Source organism: Mustela nivalis (genome assembly GCF_964662115.1).
Source record: "Mustela nivalis genome assembly, chromosome: 15".
In the NCBI taxonomy this organism is placed as follows: Eukaryota; Metazoa; Chordata; class Mammalia; order Carnivora; family Mustelidae; genus Mustela; species Mustela nivalis.
Window position 1 is genome coordinate 16,912,157 of NC_139034.1, and position 22,578 is coordinate 16,934,734.

Below are 22,578 nucleotides of genomic sequence, written 5' to 3' on the forward strand. Positions count from 1 at the left end.
GGTTATAGAAGAAGTAAATGTTTAAAATATTGTGCAAGTGTTTTACAGTGACTATTAAACCCAAGGCCATATATTTTCATTATTACTATCTTTCTGTATATTATTTGAAAACATTTAAGTACACTTGCATAGGTATTCTCTGTGTATTAGTCAGTAAGTAGCTTTTTGTCATTTGTTTCTTGCGTTAAAAAACATATTCGTAGTTTCCTCACCTAATCAGTGAAAATCTATATCCCTTCGTATGTAAGAACTGTGTATGTTTGGATTTTAAGTAAGAGCAAATTGCACTACATGCTTTGAGGGGAAACAATTCTTACATGATTTAAATAAAATGTTTCCTATCTAACAATTCCAAAGTCTTCTTTGTGCCTCTCTGTCCATCCTATAATGAAATAACGACCAAGAATACAACTGTAGGTTTAAAATAAAATGAAACAGAAAAGAAAGAGTGAAAAAGATAGGCTGCTAGTGACAAGACTGTCTCCCCTCATGCCAGTAAGGTTCTAGCTGTGAGCATGCTCAGACACATGGGAGGACAGAAGTTACTATATCAGAACTCCTTCGGAGGTATAAGGAGGATACATCCAATACTTCAATTGCTGTAAACCTATTGTTATTTTTCTGGTATTAAACATCTCTTCAGCCTCAGACTGATTGCAATGTTCCTTCTCCTTCATTTCATCGTCCTGATAGATATCAAAGGTAAGGCTGCTACTTTCTCGCTTAAATGAGTGCAATTCCAAAAGAATAGGAAATAGAATATTTCTATTTAGTTCTAACATATTTATAATAGACTCGGTGCAGTGTTTGAGAAACAGACATCTAGTTTACACGATCATTGTCATGATCACTAATTGCTTATAGTCCCATCCTAGCAACAAATTTTTCATGGAAACTTGCTTTTATGTGTTACTAAAATCGTAGATAAAACATCTTTAAAAAACAATGTTGAACATGTCAGTTATAATGGAGAAAATAATTTTTAGTATTTGTAACAAAAGGATGACAAATTAATAAATTAAAATGTTGCCTTATGAAACTTCAACCTGTTGAAATAGCTTCATAAAATGCATGTAACTGTTAGTTGCTATGTTTCGTTGTTAACATAGTTAAACTGGGAACTGCAAAAAAAAAAAAAAAAAAAATGAAAGCCACAGATAAATCTAAAAATCAGAAGCTCTCCAGAAGGACCAACCTATATAAAATAAAATCATTTAAAATGTACAAAAGTATACCTATTTAGATAATTCTCTTTACTGTTCTTGATTTTTAAAGATTTTTATTTCAGCCAAGCTGGTAATTTTCAAGTTAGTGGTATTTTTCTTGTAAAGTTAAGAAAAAAAATTAATCTTCACATATTTTTAAAGAAAAATATAGACTTGTTTTGTTATGAGCTTGTACACTTATATCTCTATATAAGATCCACGGCATGTGAGTTTTATTATTATTATTATTCAAAATATCTGTTTAAGTTCATAGTTTTTCTTAAAGAATTTTGATAAAACTGAGAGTAAAAGAATTTGAAATTATTTTTATTTTCTGAGAAATTTGTTATAGGTTTTTAATAAACTCAAAAATGAACTCAACTGAACATTTATAATCTCGAAATAAAATGCAATACTTATGAGCAGTTATTTACAAACTAACAAATAAAATATTTTTAAAATATTAAATTTAGTTTGAATTTGAAATATTAAAATTTTGTTTGAAATTATTTTAAAATATTATTTTAATACATGATTTTTATTTTGGAATTTAAACTCTTTTATATGAAAACATAAGTTATCATTTAAGTGTGATCTTACGTGTTTCTTAAAGAGAAAGAATATATGAATTCACTTGACATGAAGTACTGTTGTAGAAAGCAGTCCATTTCTTTGATTTAAGGTCTTCCTTTGGTTCATATCTTATGTACATTTGTAATATTCTATTTAGTATGATTTTTAAGAATAGAAGTTAAGAAATAGGTTCTTGGAGCCAAAACACTTTATAGAGGTCATCTGTGCCCTTAATTCTTAACTGTACAGGAATTGCAACTATAGTTAACCAATTTTACTATAGTACTGCTTTTGCTTGTGGTAATGCATTTAATTGATTTTGAAAAACAAAATCTTTGGGATGAAAAACATCTATTCCTGAAATAATGTTTTAAGGTTGACCATAATGTAATGGTATTCTTTAAAAAAAAGAAGGAAAGAAATTTTAAACAGATGATTTGAGGTTTTATTTCTAAGTATATGCCGTATTTCAGATCCGTAGTACCACCCTGATAAATATTTCAATTGTAATTTCAATTGTAATTGCCTGGAAATTTTCATTTTCTGATTTTACATTACTTTTAATTGCCAATTTAACCCTTTATATTTAAAGTTATTTATTTTCAAAATTAGACATACTAATGCTTTGATATCTTACTCCTTTTTATAAAAATAATAATCACTTGTTACATAATTAGTGAACCTTCTTTTTCACAATAAAATTATAGATAGATAAAGCAGTTAGGCTATAATAAAGAAAAGTCATTCAGAATTATGTAAGAGCACAGACTGCTTCTTAAATTTACTTAAATATTTGCGATAGATTCTTAGGCCACAGCTAAACAAAAGTAAAATGTAGACATTTTGCTATTATCTTTTCTCTTCTGGCTAGGATCACCCTTGAATGCCTAAGGGATGAATGAAACTGACTAACTTAAGCTACAGACATTAACTGTTAAGTAAAGATAACATATCCTCTTATAACTCCATACATGTATTTTATCAATTTATTCACTGGGTATCCTTATTAACCAGCCTCAAACCACCTCCTCCTCAAAAAAAGTTTTTTGTGGACTAATTATGGACAGTATTACCAACCAAAAAGTCCAGGCTTCTGTGGGAAATTAATAGCATGAATGCCTACAATGCTACTCGGTAACTACCAGTTGCTACTTAAATAACTTGCAAACCTTCAAAATATGGAGTCAGTGGAAATAGGGCCCGAACAGTATTTTGAAGTGAGCAGTATTTGACTGCCCCCTAGTGGACAAGTTCAAAGCTCAGCTTGGAGGCCTCTTTTCCAAGTAACGTCACTTCTGATTGGTTGCTGTGACTTCAGAAAAGGTTTTCAACTAAATTTTAATTTCACACAATTACATCATGCTGCTGGGAGCTGTGAAAATCAATTATACTGCAAGCCAGTCATACAGAGAGGCTAACGAGGCACCACTAATGAAAAAGAAACTCACCTGCTTGAAGGCTGAAAGGAGCCCACTGTGAGCCAAGAGGGAAAACATCAGAAACCCAGAAGGGAAAGCTATTTGAGATATGTTCTCTCTAAAGGCACTAAGTAAATACACCCCGGACCAGACGTTATTCATTTGTTCATCTTATTACAAACAAATATGACCAGATATGTTAGGAGTTTTAAGGACTCTTACTAGAACTAACAAAATTGGCTGTCGCCTGGATTTTAGAGGAAAAGATTGGTATGCCTTCAAATAAGTTAGTATTGAAATATGGTACACTTTTATCCTAACTAGAAAACTGTGGCCTGAATAAAATTCAGTTAACTAAGAATATCTTTTGTGTACATAATTATATAATGATAAATGCACAACATTTTCTGGAATACATATTAATACTATATATAAATATACTTATATATATTAGTATTTGTATTTATACATATATTTATACTATACATATATATATTTCTACATCCATGTATAGTATTTAAGAGCCCAAAGTGGCTTGGTTTACTTTTTATTTGTTTGGTTAATATATAATTTAACATTCATCAGAAAAAAATTAATGTGCTTGTTTTACATGAATTATCTGAAAATGAAAAAAAAAAACCTGTCTTCTATGCTTTATTCACACTCATCATTTTCTCAGTCCATACTTCCAGTCATTGAGTATGTGCAGAAAAAAATTAAATTTGCAATCATTTCAACCGTGTTAAATACTTCAGAAGAGTGTCTTCCAATCAAAGTAAACTGATTTATTTATGCTCCTGTGACTAAATAAATTTTTGAACATCATAAGATTAGAAAGCAATTTCAAATGAGGAATTGGCTTTATTGATAAAATGGTAGACCACTTGTCTTATGCTGCTCCTTCTCTCCACTGTTCTTCTGGCTTCTGTCCTTACCTCTGTTCTTGTTTACACCTCTCTCTTTCCCAAAAGCCCCCCCCCCATCCCCTGCAGTCCCACAGCAGACCCTTGCTTAGATTCGCCTCCCACCACATTTACCCCCTCTTCTCCTCACCTCTGCACACACCCATCTCAGATGCCTGCGCAGCCTCTCTTGCTGTCATTTCTCCAGCTCGGCCTCTCACTGTGGTCTCCTCCAAGCCTCCTGGCCTCTGAAACCTCTTCTCTCTCATCTTGCTGCCTCCACTTTTCAACTCTTTTGTTCTTGGAGCTCTTACCTTCTCAGACTCAAGCTTCCCGCTTTCCATAGCTCAAGCCCCCTAATTCCTATACCTACTCTGCTTTGATTGTTAGCATCTGTCTGGTCATCTCCCCTTGGAATCCATCTGCCATTCCATTTCCTCCTTCCTCAAGCAGGCCTCGCCTCTCATAGCCTCCTGTCGCTCTTGAGCTTCCTGCCCAGAACTTCCTGTATCTGTCTTGTCCCCCTCGGAGGCCCTTGTCTCCTTGCTGTTGTTTGTGGCTGGTCCCAGTGGCTCCTGGCCTGGTCGGCGGTCCTCATTTCTTTGGCTCACATTGCTAGAGCACGTGTCCCAACACAAGCTCATTCCTTATACATATCGTGTCTCCTTATAACTTCAACCCCACCGTGCACTCGTGTTTTAGGTCCATGGTAATTGCCTGACAATTCTGAAATCCAGAAAGCTCTGAAAACGGAGGATATAAACTCTTTTGTCAAAATTGACCGTAAGCCATATAGACTCTTCACTTATCATTTTATTAAAAAATTTCACCATTGTGATACAGATAAATGTGTGTTCTTATATTTTGTGAATTTAAATATGTGTTTGATTAGGTGATTTTGCCCCACACCCAGCAGGGAATGTTATCTCATTTATAGCATATGCATCATATTAACTTTCTAGATTCTAAAGCAAATTATAAATTCTCAAATAAACGTTTCACCAATTGGGTTTCTTTGAAGGTGTTAAAGATCTGTACTCGCCATCACCCTATTCAGATTACCAACCGTCCCATGCCACATGACTCTCCCCAGTGCTATATGACTATTTTCTTTCCCCAGAGAAGTTCTGTATTATTAGAATAAGTGTTCAATGAAAGAGAGAGATCATTTTAACTATTTCTTCCTTCCTGTAATTCCAGTTTATTTTTTACTCAATCTGTTCAGATTTTTTTTAAAAATGTTTGGTGATGAAAATATTTTCCATTTCAATAATTCCAACTGTATTTAAATATGTCTGTTCTGGTTTTATAAACTTCCATTCCTACCTCATTATATTTTTCCTTCCATTATTTCTTTGAGAATTTTAATCATACAGATTTACACGGCTTTTTAAAATACTATCATCTAATTTCCCGGGGATGAATCCTCCCTTTTCTGAAGCCCTGGACATTTTCATAAAGTCAGAGGGACTTTCCTCCTGCATGCCTCTCCCTCGGAGGGATGCCATCATCGCCTCGACATCACCCACTGAAGTGTTCAGATCTGAGATGTAGTTGATGTTTGAATCCTGGGGATTTTACCAGTTCCGAATCTTTTGTGTTCAGTTTGCAAAGCACTACTGCTTCTTTCGCTGCTGGCATGGGCAGGGAGATTTCCAATTCCCAACCTTGGGTGGTCATCCCCCATTCATCATCGGGATCTCGGCCCTGTAGGTCCATGCACCTGTTGGCCCAGGCTGCATTCAGTCCCTATCACAAAGGGTTTTCGTGCCCAGGCCTAGTGCTCATCCAGTCCCACCTATGGTGCTAGCTCCGTGGCTTTTGCTTTGTTCATATTTGTGGAGAGTCCTCTCTGCTATGAGCTTTAAGTTTTAATGAAGAAACATAGTATCAATCTTTTTTGTGCCTATGGAAAAGTTGTGGGGAGCATATTCAGAACTTGCTCATATCAGAACACCTTGATGCAGAAGCTCAGAAAAGAAGGTAGTTTTCATTCTTCCGATTTTGCTTTATCAGAAAATGGACACTGATAGGCTCACAAACCAGAGATTTGGAGTACTAAAATGAAGTGCCATATGAATGTAAGATTTAGGGTAGGGGAGGTAGCAGTGTGGCAAGGAGGCTAGACAGGGTTAGGAGAACTGTGTTCGAGTCACTGCCTTATCCTTTACCAGCCTTGCCTTCAGCATACCAAATAATCTCTTAGCCTCAGCCATAATATCATTATATCTGCTGGGTTTCTAAATACCACTTGTGGTGATGTTAAGGGAATAGATTCTAGGATTCCGCCCCCAGTAGATTCTGTAGGTCTAGGCTAGGGCACAGGACTCTGCACTGTACAGAATCAGGCCAGGTGATCTGATAAATTTTTCTTATGGATAACATCTCTAGAAACACTGCTCTTACAGTTAGCCCATCAAAATAGAAGTAGGCTTTTTTCCAAGAAGAGATGCTGATTCCTGGCTATACTCCTTGTGCATATCAGGCTGCTAATTGGGTTCACTGCATGATGTAACATATTAATTCTACTTGAAATTTTCTTAATTTTGAGAATTATATGAACAAATTAAATATTTAGCAAGGGAATAGCTGAACCCATATTGTCTAATGATCAATATACAGCCTCTTAGTGGGTAGAAAAAAATATATAAATGATTTGCACATTTAACAATGAGGTAGTCCTGATATTAATTACCACTCCCCTTTTTTTTTTTTTTTTTTGGAAGAATCTGTCAATCCATGACAAAATGACTAGGGAGGCATCTCTTCTGATTTAGAGTGAGATCCTCTTTTTCTTTCGTCCCCTGGTTTTCATTACCCATTTTTTTTTTTTTTGTTTGATTATGGTCCAGTCAGCAGATGCCAGATAGTCATTTGCCTATCGCAGGACAAAAGTGCGAATTCAGGCACTCTCCTCACTCCTCTGCCCTCCCCCCACCCACATCTGTGTCTCTTTCATACTCACCCGTTTGTCTGAGATTTTCAGGCTCAACCACATAGGCTAAAAATAGTTTATCTATTATTGTAGATATTTCTACTCTTAATTCTTTTTCATGTAAATTCACAAAATATAAGAAATTCAAAGGATATTGATTCACCTCCATTCTTCCGTGGCGGGCTACTGCAAAAATATGCCCTCAAAAGTCTTAAATTCTGAGAGTGAGATAAGAGAGTCTTTAGGTAAACTTACTTATAGTCAGGAAAGGGATAATACTCCATGCTGAGTGTTGGTGAAGAATTCTGTTCCTTTGCTCAGAAACTATTCCTTTATTGGCTTTTTCCTACTTCCACTTATAAATGCCACTCTTGCTATAACTACCATTAAAATTATCTACTTGGAAAAATAAGTGGCCCTCACAAAGAGCACAGGGTTTTTCAAATGCAATGTGATGTTTATCCATTGTATGAGTGAACTGCAAGCGTTTTGTAAAGAGGAAAGCATGAGGAAATTATTTGTGCTATAACCTGACTCCCAGACATAGAGCATATAATATAAGTCAGTGTGGGCCACCTTACCTCCACCTACATAGAATCTACCTGGAAATCAGGAGAAACTAACCACCTCTCCCTTTCAATGGTACATAACTTAAGCAAAAATGTCAACATATGGGACTCCTGGGTGGCTCCGTCAGTGAGCCAGGATCCTGGGACAGAGCCCCTGTGGGGCTCCCTGCTCAGCGGGGAGCCTGCGTCTCCCTCTCCCTCTGCACTCTCCCTGCTCATTCTCTCTCTCTCTCTCTCTCTCTCTCTCAAATAAATAAATAAAAGCTTTTTTAAAATGCCAACATAGGGGGGCGCCTCCACCAGGGTGGCTCAGTTGGTTAAGAAGCTGCCTTCCGCTCAGGTCATGATCCCAGCGTCCTGGAATCAAGTCCCACAGGGGCACGTGGGTGGCTCAGTGGGTTAAAACTTCTGCCTTCGGCTCAAGTCATGATCCCAGGGTCTGGAATCGAGCCCCACATCAGACTCTCCCTGCTTGGCAGGGAGCCTACTTCTCCCTCTCCCTCTGCCTGCTGTTCTGCCTACTTCTGCTCTCTATCTCTCTGTCAAATAAATAAATAAAATCTAAACAAACAAACAAAAAAAACCCCACACAACATAAATTGATTTTCCTACAGTTCTGTAGATCAGAAGTCTTTAAAAAAAAATACTATATATATATATATATTTTTTTTAACATTTTATTTATTTGACAGAGATCACAAGCAGGCAGAGGAGGCAGACAGAGAGAGAGGGGAAAGCAGGCTCCCCACTGAGGAGAGAGCCCAAGGCGGGGCTCAATCCCAGGACACCAAGATCATGACCTGAGCCGAAGGCATTGGCTTAACCCACTGAGCCTCCAGGCACCCCTCAATACTATATTATATGCCATTAATGAACACACTACAATTTTTATCTATTTTATTTTTGAGGACATTTGGGTTTGCTTCCAGTTTGAGGTTGTTATGAAGAATGCTTCTGTGAGTATTGTCTGAGTCTCTGGGCACACAGGTGCGTGCATTTCTCTGGGCACATGCCCAGAAATAAAACTGCTGACTCATCAGGCTTTCAAGGCATTGAGTTTAGCGGATAATGACAGATGGTTTCCCAAACCCTTGCTCCAAGGAACACCCCATTGGGGCATGAGAGTTTGCATAGCCGCACATCCTCGCTAAATAGTATAGAATCAGTGGTTTTTAACATTAGAGTCATACTGGTAGTCTGTAATGATAGATTATAGTTTTAATTTGCATTTCCCTACGTACTAATTAGATTTAATGGTTTTCCAAATGTTTTTTAGCCATTTGTGTATACGCTTTTGTTACATGTCTCTTCAGTTTCTTGCCCGTTTTCTATTTACTCTCTTCTACTCATTAATTTATAGGAATTCCCTTTCCCCGCCCCCCATACACATACTCACATACACTCACACACACTCACACATATGTATATTCTAATTACAAATTTTCTGAACCATCTTCTACTCTGTAGCTTGCCTTTACACTTTCTTAATGATATCTTTTTTCATTTTTTTGCAACAGACCTTCTTACTTTTAATATAGTCTAATTCGGGTCTCTTTTTCTTTATGATTAATGCTTTTGTTTCTTTTCTGGTTTTTTGTTTGTTTGTTCATTTGTTTTATTGTAGTCTCCTTAAAATCTCTACCCCAAAGCCATAAAGACTTTTCCCTTCTTATCTTCCAGAAAGTCTATTGGTTTACGTTTAATATTTAAATATAATCCACCTAGAAACACCTTTCCCCTACCGCTGTTCTGCAGTGCCACTTGGTCATAAATCAAACGTTCACATCTGTCTCTTTCAGAACTTTCTATTCTATTCGATTTGTCTATTGTTCACCCTTTCCCCCCAGTATTACACTACATAAATTATTTTAGCCTCGTAATAAGTCTTAGTTTACAGATAAATCCTTTTGCTTTGCACACTTCTTCCAGACTGACCAGGCTCTTATTGAGCTTCTAGAAATATGTGCCCTTTAGAAACAATGTATCCATTTCTATGTGCATGTACATACACACTCCTGGATTTTTACTGTAATTTCTTTGAACCTGTAGATCAATTGGGGGAAGAATTAACATCTTTAAAATATTAAGTCTCCATTTATTTGTGTCTTTAATGTCACTTGGCATACTTTACATATTTATCCCCAAATATAGAACACTGTTGATACTATAATAGAAGGTATTTTTTGAACATTTTCGTTTCTAATTGTTTGTTGCTGACATAGAGAAATGACATTGATTTTCAGAAACTTTGCTGAATTCACTAATACTAGTAATTTTTTTGTTTTTTATGTTCACAATCATATCATTCATAAATACAGTTGTATTTCTTCTCTTCCAATATTTAAACCATCAGTTTACTTGCCTGTCTCACTACATTTGCTAAAGTCCTTGACTACAGTGTTGAATAGATATACAAATAGTGAACATTGCTGTCCTGTTTCCAATCTCAAAGGGAAAGCCTTCAAAATTCCATTATTAAGCATATTATATGCTACCAGTTCTTACAGATATTTTTTATTAAATCAAGCAAGCTACCTTCTATTTTTAGTTTGCATACTTATTTTAAAGTCAGAACTTGATACATCCATCTCTGGATCCCCTGTCATAAGCAAAATTAATGACAAATGACAGACTGAATGAAAATGTTTGTGAGTTATAGACCAGAGGGCTAAGCTCTCTAAAGAATTCTAATAACATTGCCAAATTCGATTTTCTCACACATAGTTCCAAACACTATGTTCCAGGCCTCTGCTATCAGGAATGAAAGTTTTACCAGTCCAAAAGCATAAATAAATGAGTTTTTTTTTTCATAAAGCTAAGTGTATTCCTTTAAAGGATTGTCTTTTTTCGTGTGTAATTTTTTTGGTGTAATTTTTAATGATAAAATGCTGTTTTCTAATAAATCATTATTGTAATACCCTAATTGTAATTTAGGGTTTTAATTTTTTTTTCTTATTTGACAAACTAAAATATTAGTAACTTGTTGCAGGTCCCTTTTAATTTTTTAATTGACTTGATGGTCTCAGAAGTCTCTGACCATATGCTTATCAATGATCTTTAGGGTGTTGACAAAAAAAAAGGAGCCAACGCATCAATGAGATATAGATATAGATTATACAGATATAGATATAGATGAGATATATAGAGATATATGAGCTTTAGAGAATATGGAGCAGAAGTAAACCAGGGCAGTGAGATATCACAAAGCCATGAGAAAAAAGGTTTTCAGCCTGGTGGCTATGGTTGGCTGTGTCAAATGCTACAGAGAACTGAGTAAGAGGAAGACTATAAAATATCTACTGCTTCTAATAACAAAGAGGACATGATTCCAATGGGAGACTTTTAGCAGAGCATCAAGGCCAAGACCAAACACTGTGGGTTGAAGACAGAAAGGTTGGTGAAGAAGTGGAGACATTGACTTGTATGAATTTTTGAGAAATTTAATTTTGAAGAGAGAAGTGCATCTCAGTTCTGCTGCAGATACAGTAGAATTTGGGTTGATGGGTTGGTTGATTTTGTTTGCTTGATTGGCTGGTTGGTTGGTTGGTTGGTTTTGAAGGTGATATCTGATTGAATAAGATTAATATTTAAAAACCAGTGGAGAAGGACACCTGGGTGCCTCAGTTGGTTAACCGTCTGCCTTCAGCTCAGATCATGATCTCAGGGTCCTGGGATGGCTCTCTGCTCCGCAGGGAGACTGCTGCTCCCCCTGCTTCTGTTCTCTCCCTCTCTCTCTCTGACAAATAAATAAATAAAATCTTTTTTAAAATGGTGGAGAAACAGGGATATTAAAATATAGAAGTAAGAGATGATAATTAACGAGTGAGATTCTGAGAACATGAGGTCAAGTGGAATATAGAACATAGATGAACAACTTCAGCACAGGCGGGGAAGGAGATCTTCATCCTTTGTCATCAAAGAAGCACTTAGGGCCTCAGTCTAGGACTGTTGGCTTCTATTGGCTCAATACCAGCTGTCTATGTGAATGGTGCCCCGTGCTTATGTGAGGTACATCCTGCCCAGGCACACGCAGAGTTTTGTATGTAGGTAAATCTGTAAGTCAGTGGAACTAGAATTGTGGAGAATTACCAGCAACAGGAGGAAGAGCTGATGAAATTCCCTTGACAGAGCAGTCAGCAGACTGGGGGTGAATTGGAAGAGCAAGAGAAGGGAAAGGGAGCCACCCTCACTCCCTTCCACACTTCTCATGCCAAGTTTCCATCAGGCTTCACTTTCACAAACACTCTTTCCATGTTCTTCTTCCTCTCATCCACCACGGTGATCATTCTCCAAGTGCATTGTGCTCAGGCAGGTTTTAAGAAGAAAAGTCTCTCAAACTCATGAAGAACAAGTTAGGTATCTAAATACTAAAAGATAATATTTTAACTTAAAAGAATTCATCCTTAAGGTGAGGTTTAAGCAGTTTAATGGTGAGTAGCAGAGATATTTTTGGAAGAGAAGTCTTCCTGTTGTCTTTATATCTTTTATAACCCATTAAGGGACACAACATTTAGTTCATAAGTCACATAAAGGCACCCAGCAAAGGAAAACATGGGTCTGAGATCCATCCTTGTTGATGGTGATACTGGCAATTTGAAGTTCTCTTGTTTTCTAATTTAAACATCTATTGAGCTTATACTCTGTTCCACCTGGTTTCTCATCATTTCCCCCAATCTGTTTGTTCAAACATTGGACAATCATCTTCAGAGGGAGATGGGGTGGTAGTTTCTGCAGAACATCTGTGAATAGAATCCTGAGGGACTTGCGCAGGCTGAGATGGTTGGTTTGTCCCAGAAGAACATGTCAGAGATAGAAGCTTAGAGAAACTCTGTTAAGGCAGCAGTCTTTAAAATGAAAAGTAGGTGGGTAAATGTATAAATAAAACTGGATTGAATCCTATACAACCTGGTTGATATGGTCACACAATACTGTCAGGGAAGGGAGGACCACACAGAGGCATAAAAACATAAGATTTCTAAGTTAAAAAAAAAAACAACAAACAAGAGGCCAATTTCTGCCCACTCACCTTAGCATAAAAGTTTTTTAGAAAGACTTTACTTGTTACCACCAAACAATAAATCATCCATCCCACAAGAGTGGGCTTTTATGATGCTCAGACTCTTCCTAGAAATAGGAGGGCTTCTAGAAGGTGGATTCAGTGACTGAGCTGGATTTGCTTTTGCTTTGCATCGTGAACAGAGTTGATGCTTCTCTTAGACATCCTAGCACCTCAGCTCTAGGTAGGATTAGGCGTTGTCTACCCTAATGACCTAGCACATCGAAGGCACTGTTAACATTTCTGCATGTGGAATAACTGTTTCTCCTGGTGCTGCCTCTCTTTAGAGGAAAGAGTAGCAGGCTCTTCAGTCAATAGCAGAGGCATCATCTGCATCTGAATTGAACTCCACTAGGAGTGGAGCATTCTGGGAAATGGCCTCATTGGCCGGGATCCTGTATATTCCCCCTGAGACTGTAGAGCTGTCATCCCTGGTGTTAGTGTGGAAAGAATCTCAGCCAGAACACCAGGTTGAAGGGAAAAGTGCTTTCTTCAGCTTCACACAGGACTATTATTGGCAAAGAATCAGAGAAAACAAAGAGGGACTTGCACATCTCCATGGATTCTTAAACTGAGGGCCTAAAAAAGCATTTTCACCTGTTGTTTCCCAGTAACACGAGGAAGGCGTTGGCAGGCAACAAAAAATGTCTTGGGCAGCAGTCCAGTTGGCCTCAAAAGGCTATCAAGGAGTCATTTAAAAAGCTCTTTTCACGGACATGTCCAGAATATTGACCAGAAGAGAGAAGAAGCACTCACTGAGCAATTTTCTCTCACATGTTCGAACCTCCCCTCAGCTGTGTGTTTGGCAAGGGTCCCATAGAAATCGCTGCAGAAGCTATCAACATAGCTTTTATGTAGGCATCCTCCATTTTAATAATCCCCAAGTTTCAATAAAAACTTATCTCTTTCCACTTCCACAGATGGCAGGAAGACTAGATGGCAGAATATGCTTTCTACAGACTGCTATTGATTCTTTTTCAGTATGTGCCAAATACTGCAGGAATTCTTAATTATTTTAAATTATATAATGAGCAGGAAAAAATAATAAATGGAGTACTTTGAAAACTAAACAATATTTTTGTTATTAAAATAAAAATACAAGCTCGCAATTTTGGGAAGTTTAAATCTTGAAAAGAGCTCTTCCTTCAATTCTTTTTATCCCTAAATGATCCATTTATTCATTTATTCATTCACTCATTTAAAAAATGACTGAGCATCAAGTAAGCACCAGGCACTTCAACAAAAGGGATTTAGAATACAGAAGGGACGGCATAAGAAATAGATTTCATTTATTTATTTTCTTTCCACATAAAATTTATACCTTGAGAATGTCTTCAGGAAGATGCCATTTTTGAGTGCAAAATAGGGGCTAAGAGGAATGTAATGATAAGTTCAGTTTGCACATGGTTAGGTCTCTCCCTTCCCCTTTCCTCACCTTAACTTGCCAGATGTATTCCATTTTCCTTCCAGGGACAGGGAAATAAGGTTTTTCCCTCTTGTCTGTGACAGTTGATTACTTATCTTGCTCTGAATCTGCATCTGGGAGATGGATCTTAGTTAGGTTCAGCCCGCAAGGAATTCAAGGTTACCTTCATGGTAAACCCCCAAGGGAACACAATATATTGCCTTTAAAATGTCTTAGCTTTCTATTTCAAAATTGTCTTTGATGAAATGTCTAATCACCTCTACTAGGTCATTAAGAGTATACTATTATTATGACGTTGTAAGGGCATTTTCATTGCTTTTCTGACACTTACAACTCCCTGTTAGCTTTCAAAGTGATTTGAGGCTGCTTAAAATAGAAACCATATATGTCATATGGATTTTCAAATAGAAAAACCTGAGGAAGTAGGGGAAGCTTTCGTTTGGTCCCTGTTATTTTTTTCTTAGAAATCACATAAAAAATTCTTCAATGCTAAAGCACAGCAAGCTTTCTTTCTACTTTAGAGTTTCTTTCTTAAAGTCCTATTTTCTTGCTCTGTGTTGAAATTGCCCTCATACCAACATTAACTGAGGGCTTATTATGGGCCAGGCACTCTCTAGTACTTCATAAGCATTAGCTTATCTAGCTCCTGAAACACATCCAGAGGGAGGATATTACATGAACTTTATTTTAAATATGAGGAAACTAAATTTTGAGCTTAAGTAGTTTGCTTGAAGTCTAGTGAGTGGCAGAGAAAATTCCAGTCTAGGCAGGTCTGATGGTCCCCAGAGTACTTCATCACGAATGAATATTTGTCATATACCATTAGTGGATCATGAGATCAGTTTAGTGGCTTGTAATCCCAAATGTGAGTAAGATAGAATAGCAATGATCAGAGTATATCCCACAAAGTAAAAAGCAAGTTATATTTCAAGAATTTTTTTTTAATTTTTAATTTTTTTTATAAACATATATTTTTATCCCCAGGGGTACAGGTCTGTGAATCACCAGGTTTACACACTTCACAGCACTCACCAAAGCACATACCCTCCCCAATGTCCATAACCCCACCCCCTTCTCCCAAACCCCCTCCCCCCAGCAACCCTCAGTTTGTTTTGTGAGATTAAGAGTCACTTATGGTTTGTCTCCCTCCCAATCCCATCTTGTTTCATTTCAAGAAATTTTATTTTCAGTGTGAGTCTGTCTGTATGTTGAATTGTGACACTAAATACATGTCTATGAGTTAGTATCATAAAAAATTTCAAAGCTGCTTCACTAAGATATATTGACTCTCACTCATCTACATTCCAAACACAGGAGGACTACTAGTTTTGTATAAATCTTCCCTCTACAGAAACGTTACAAGAAAGGAGAGACTTAAAAATATGTGACTCAGTACACCTTTCCCTGTGTGAATAGGCTTACGAAGCCAACTCTCAGAGCCATGCAGCAGAATTTCCCTGAAACAGTCAGACCTGACTGGTCTTGTGCCAACTGGCTAAGAGTAAATCACTCATCGACCACTGCAACAACAGCAAAACAAGTATTTTTTGCTTTGGTAAGAACAAAAATCCAATGTGTAGAAAAGCATCCCAGAGCCACCCTCCCCATCTAGGGAAGGCGTAGCGGATGGAGCAGCAGCAGTGTCTGGAGTAGAGTCTGCATTGGTATGTCCAGCGGTCTGTCCCCCAGGAGGGCCAGCTTCTCTTTGTGTCTCTGTGTGTACTTATTAAAGGGAAGTGAAAATTAGACAAAGTGAGCAAAGACATACCAAATATTATGTGTTTTCTAAGATGTTAAACTATTTTTTATGAACCTCCTCCCTATGAAAGACAATTTAGTTCTCATATCCTCTCTCCCCATACATTGTGTTATGAAGATATCAATTAAAGCAGGAAGCTGCATTTCAAGGGGCGTAAGTTCTCTTCAAGAGCGGATTAAAAATAGTCTCCTTGTTCAGGGAACATAAGAGAGGACAAAAGCTGAATAGTGGCTAGGTCGAATGAGAAAATAAAAAAGGAATAAAAAAGAATGTAATTAACTTTGACAAAATTACTCTGTGGATAGGATGACCAAAAACACTTCAGAAATTTAGATGTAAGAGACATTCTTTGAATTTCAAAAGAGTACTTTCTAGAAAATAAAGAGATGCTTTCTGCAAATACTCTAGTATAATTGTGGAAGTCATGTATTTTTTTAAAGGAATGCAAGACAAAACTTCACGAAAATTGACTGAAGGAGAGGCACTCAGTCATGACTGTGGTTCATTATAACTAATTGAAGGGAGCAAGGGGCATTAGCAAGGTGTTTCTATCTCTGCCACTGAAGGTTGGCATCAAGGCCAGGAGCTCCCTTGGACTGGTGATATCACACTTTTTAATATAGCAGAAGGACAGAGAACAAACCTTCTATGCCTTTCTAAACTGATGAAAGCACTTACGTTCCTTACACCTGAAACACAAAGGAAAATATCCCCCATACATAGAGTGGTAGAAGGAATAACTGAGATAAACCCCTTGTGCAATTGTCCTGGGACACAGTAAGTTCAGTGAGTGTTACGTGTCATTACTTACCATTATATCTCCCTATTCAAATGTAGTTCTAGATTTCTCTCTAATTCACTCTTAAGCTGTCCTTTTGCATGTATGTTTTTATTATGTCACCTCAACTCCTTCTCATAAAGGATTAAAAAGTAAATAAATCCATCTATTTAATTCCGTTAGCTCATGACTTTACGTTTCTGTTTCCAAGAGTGGACAACTCTTTGATTTCACATGAAAGTAAGACAAATTCCTTTAGTTTTATTTACTACTGCCTTCCTGAAATTAGTTCAAAATGAACGTTGATCCCATTGTTGATACAGCTGGGGTTAGATATGACCATGATTGTTTAGAACGTTATAATTAAGAATATTATTCAAAGAAATTGTGTGCTGGGAATAATAACATCAGACAAACTCAACTTTTAGGGTTCTTTTAAATGGGATACCATGAAAAGAGTTTAGCCCTATTAACAATATTTCTGTCCCCTCTTTTGCATAGATTTTCCACTGACTGAAGGCAGTACAATCACTCCTTTGTGCCAAAAAGGATACTTTCCCTGTGGGAATCTTACCAAGTGCTTACCCCGTGCTTTTCACTGTGATGGTGTGGATGACTGTGGGAATGGGGCTGATGAGGACAACTGTGGTGAGTTTCCCCACTCAGCTCCAGATGCCCACCTCCCCTTGTGAATGCCCTCAAAGTGTGCTTGGACCAAATAATAATTGTCCTGAAAGGAAAGAGATGATTTGGTATTGTCCAGGGAATCCTACTGTAACACAAGTAATTGCGCCCCAAATTTATTTGTGAGATGACCAGAATTTTCACAGGTAGAAGTTGCTTAAATCAGAAATATAAAATTGATAAAAATTGAAGTCATATTTTGAAATCTACTTGGATGCCCATATTCTAATTTTAAATGTCTTCTTATGACTACCTCTTTTTGGCTCGGTAATTTGGTTCAGCTACAAGAATACCTTTCATAAAGTGTGAATGGGCTCTGTCTAGAGAATGGATTTATTGAACAGATCTATATTGAGTCCCCACTATGTGCCAGGGGCTGTTCAACTCACCCAACTAGAGCAGGCTTAAGGGAGAGGAGGTCTTACCCTCAAGGAGTTCACATGGGCAATGTGAACAAGGAGGACTATAAACCTGTACATAAGTAAATGAAATGTATTTAAATATTAATACTTATTTAAATAATAAATATTTCAGAGAGTGGTAAGTGCCACAAAGAATAGAAAACAAAATGATAGAATAGAAAGTGTCATGAAGAGAGGGCTATTTTAAAGATGCAACCAGAGAAAACCTCTCTGAGATGATAGCATTTGAATTGAGAGCCAAACCATGAAAAATTGTAGAGAAACAGAGTTTCAGACCAAAAAAAGAGCAAGTGCAAAGGCCCTGAGGCTCAGTGAAATAAGAAAATATGTTTGTGGGACAGAAAAGCCAGTATGGCTTGAGCAGAGTGAACAAGGATATAGAGGGTGAGGAGGTGACAGAGGCCAGATCACCAAAAGTACTACAGGCCATTTCAGATCTGTATGTTGGGAATGTATATATTGTCTAATGTAATACTATTTTTACTTGAAGAAGTATATTTTTACTTGAAGAAGCTGATGCCAAGTTGACATGTCCAGTTACTGAGCTAATGAGCGAGTAGACACTAGAACCCAGATCTCCGCAATTTAAAAAATCCTGTGTGTCTTCTACCACACAGAACTGCCCTTCCTTGGAATTGCCCAACTAGCAATCAAAGTGAGACAACATCGTCCAGAAAAGCCAGGTGTCTGTCTCTAGAATCTGCTTTCCTGCCCTTGAGTATTCATGCATGCTTCCTACTCATGGAACCTACCATCCTCACCTTCTGTGGATCATTCATGCTCCTCTTTGGGATGCAGTTCACATCCCCTTTTCACCTGAGAGACTTGGCTTCCCTGGCCCCACTTCCCTACCCTGAAGCTCTCCCACCGGTCTAAGATAAGCATTTTTTCTCTCTGTTTCCACGGCATCCTGCTATACCTGTATAGTCATACTAAGGGCTGCCTTGTCTCTTCACTGTACTTCTTTCACTAGACATGAACTTTTTGAGAAGAGTTCTTCTTTGTGTCTTATTTGTTTTGGTGTCTCCAGAGCCTAAGACAATAGAGTATATCATAGGTGCTCAAACACTGCTCAGTGATGAGGGCAGCTGTCAGGATGCCAATAGGCAAGTCAGTCAAATGTTTGGCATTCCCTCTCCACTGCATGGAAATCAGATACCCTGCATGTTTATCTACCTCATGAGGGTGTTCTGAATGCAAATTAAAAATAATTTGTGTGAAGGCATCAAATAGAATCATTTGAAAAACCATTGTGGGTATTAATAAAAAAAAAATAGAAACGAGTTAAAGGTTTCAGGCATCAAAGGGGACCTGTGGAAAACTATTTAAATTTACCCTTCTATTTGTATGAACTTTAGTATGGTGTATTATAATATGTATCTTACCATTTTAATAGCAAATATTGAAGAAATGATATTTCAGAACCAGTCTTCTCTTTTAAAAAGAGTAGAATTTTCTTGCAGAAAAGGAGAAGGGAATTTGGCAAATAAGCATGTTGTGTCCTCGGACACATTGAGAAAATATGATTTCACTCCATAGAAACAGATGGTCTTTATTAAAAGGCACTTTGCTTTTGCTTTATTAAGAAGGTCAGGTGACACATATTTTATTATTAGTCATTAAACCTATCAAGTACGTAACTACATATACATATGCAGCAATATGCAGATGACAAAACAATTCAGATTGTATTTTCTTCTGAGGGTTTCAAAATTAAAGATGAAACATTTAAACTGTCAGCATTAGAAACAAGTAACATTTTTCAAGATGGACATATAGTAAAATAGTCATCTATTTCCATTCCATATTTTCCAATACACACATTTGAAATATTTGTAACCTCAAAAAAGGGGAAAACTCCAAATGTTGGCCTAGCTTTTTCTCCCTTACCATCTATGTTATCATTCAATTACTTAAACTGATTTTAACTGATTTCATTATCAATTTCTTATACTTTTGTTTTGTAATTTGATATTTGAATTATAGAATAACTGACACATATTCATCACCATTTCGCAGGAGACACTAGTGGATGGGCGACTATATTTGGCACAGTCCATGGAAATGCTAATAATGTGGCATTAACACAGGAGTGCTGTAAGTGGTATTGATTCAAAGACTCAGTATCAGCTTTGTGAGCAACATGATTTGCGGTGCATGGATTCATATGGGGAGTGTGATTAAATTCCCTCTGGAATTTCGATTTCAGTTCAATGTGTTTCACTGGTCAGCTGCTCTGTTGTCTGCCATGGGACTAAGAGATGGAAGAAAACAGCGTGCTTTATTCATGTTTATTTGATGTATTAGCCTATGATTACCAGAATATATAGATGTTCAATAATTATGACAAATAATAAAGATCTTTTTCCCTTTACTGAAGAAAGTGTTTCAATAAAGATATTGAGCACCAACTACTTTCCAGTCCCTATGTTAAGGACTGAGTGTACAATGATAAATAAGATGTGGCTGCAACTCACAAATAGTTCATACTGTAGCAAGAAAGACAAATCCTCATGGAAGCAGGGAAGGTACAACATAGTGTTAAACTGCAGGAATGATGTTTGCACAAGGGAATGTAAAAGCCCATTAGAAGAAATGAAGACTGTGTTAGGGGTGGGGAAAGATTCTCAGAGAAGATGACATTGAGATGGACATAGAAGTCCCTGGATGAAGGAATGATTGGAGGTAACAGGACAAGCTGGGAAGCAAGATCTGCAAAACACTGGGGTAGGAAGGTGTAAAGATCACGATGTCTTTCCCAGTGGTTCTGAGTGCATGGGGCAGAGGAGCTGGAGCTAGACCTAGAAGATGAGGCCAGCCCATAAAAGGTTTTGGGTGCACACTTTAGACATTGGCCTCTACCCTGTACATAAAATCATGTCTTTATACATACCTATGTTACATACATGCATATAATGTATATATAGGCATAATTATGAAGGTGCATGTACAATTATGTATGTATAATATTATGTATCTATAATGTACCTACACTAAAAACTATATTAATACTATATTATACACTTTGTAACAACCAGTTTATAATCACCACTTACTATATGCTTTCATATACATCACAGGAGGATCAAATATAAAAATGATAAATTAAAAGTTTAAAAATAAATATAACTGAAAGTTCTAGTATTTTCTTCCTGAACCACAATAGGTCACTTCGTATGCATCCCATTGTGCAGATCACTGCTGTACACAATTTTGGGCAATCACCAAAATTGTGGGCTTATTTTCTTTTAATGAATAGGCAGAAGCACGTGATAAGGGGCATGTGTGAGACAGAATTATAGAGAATGGAATAGAAGAGCAGTCCTCAGCCCTGGGCAACTTTTGCCCCCAGAGAACATTTGACAATTGTCTGGAGACATTTCGGTTGTCACAGCTTGGTGTTTGCTACTGGCATCTAGTGTGTAGAGAACAAGGATGCTGTTGAACATCCTCTAATGTACGGACAGCCCCTCACAGTGGAGAATGAGGTTCCCCAAATGTCAACCTTGCCAAGGCTGAGGAGAAAGTATGGTGAAAGAGATACTAATCATTATGTTTCCTATAATACTTCAGACTAATACTCAGAATCTGAGCCCAGAAAATGTCAGTGAGAAAAGTGAGATAGAGAGAGATGTAAGAAGCATTTATAAAGAAGAATCCAGAGTTTATGGGTATCACTGACTTACAGGGGAGGGATCTATGCTCACATTGCTGGTTTAGACAACAGGCCCAGCTTGACTACATTGGATTTTTTTATTAGGAAATAAAAGTTTCAAACACTAGGTTTTCCATCTAATAATAACCACTATTTTTAATGTCAATAAACATTGAAGTAAACATTCTGAACTCAGCTTTAAGAAGTTGAGCTAATTAGCATAAACTTATAAACAACATAGAATTCAGAATTTTATACACTAGAATACATCTTTCGAATTAAGCAAATACTCAATAAACGTTTGTTGAATTTACCAAAATTCAGTGAAATTGATTTTTTAAAGTTTGGATAAAGTGATTTAAAGGAAGCAGAGCAATTAGAAAGAACTTATAAAGATTTAAATACATAATAGCAAATATAAAAATTGGAAAATAATCCTCATTTTCTTAGCTCCCATCAAAAGAGTTACTCATAGGATCAGAGGCAAAATCAAGTGCTCCATAAATATCACTCCTCTGTCTCTGTCTCTGTCTCTGTCTCTGTCTCTCTCTCTCTCTCTCACACACACACACACACACACACACACACACACACACAGTGTGATTATCTGTCCTATGGGACAACTTGGCCCGGTTTCTCCTTGGATTTCTCACTCCTTTATATGACATTATCTTAATAACTATGTAAGCTTCTTCACAGTAAATTCAGAAGTTGGTTTTTTTTTTTTTTTCCCTTCAGAATGTTTCAGATAGATGGATCTTTGGTTCTCTCAGCCTTATAGCTTCTCTACAATTTTTGTCTTCCACTATATCTTTATAGGAATGAAAAACAAAGAACCACAGTAAGAGGGGATCTAACTTGGTCGATTTTAATAAGGCACAATGGAGGGTCTCGCAGAAACTGCATCTCTTTTTTACCAGCTCCAGAAGTTTGAAAGGGGAAAAAGAATGGAATTTAATTTTAATCAACAAGCATTTTTTTAAAGATTTTATTTATTTATTTGACAGAGAGAGAGATCACAAATAGGCAGAGAGACAGACAGAGAGAGAGATGAGGAGAAGCAGGCTTCCTGCTGAGCAGAGAGCCCTATGCGGGACTCGATCCCAGGCCCCTGGGATCATGACCTGAGCCGAAGGTAGAGGCTTAACCCACTGAGCCACCCAGGCGCCCCTCAACAAGCATTTGTTGAGCAACCT

General features: G+C 37.1%; 1 protein-coding gene across 1 annotated transcript in view; it reads left to right on the top strand.

Moving 5' to 3' along the window:
- Positions 1–624: 624 nt before the first annotated feature.
- RXFP2 (relaxin family peptide receptor 2) overlaps positions 625–22,578 on the top strand; it is a gene marked incomplete at its 3' end in the record, with an annotated part of 57,352 nt that continues 35,398 nt past the window's right edge. The window contains exons 1-3 of the mRNA XM_082700554.1: positions 625–702; positions 17,123–17,269; positions 19,747–19,824. Coding sequence (XP_082556680.1) covers positions 660–702; positions 17,123–17,269; positions 19,747–19,824 — 268 coding nt within the window. The 5' untranslated portion in view covers positions 625–659. The remainder of the gene's footprint in view (positions 703–17,122; positions 17,270–19,746; positions 19,825–22,578) is intronic.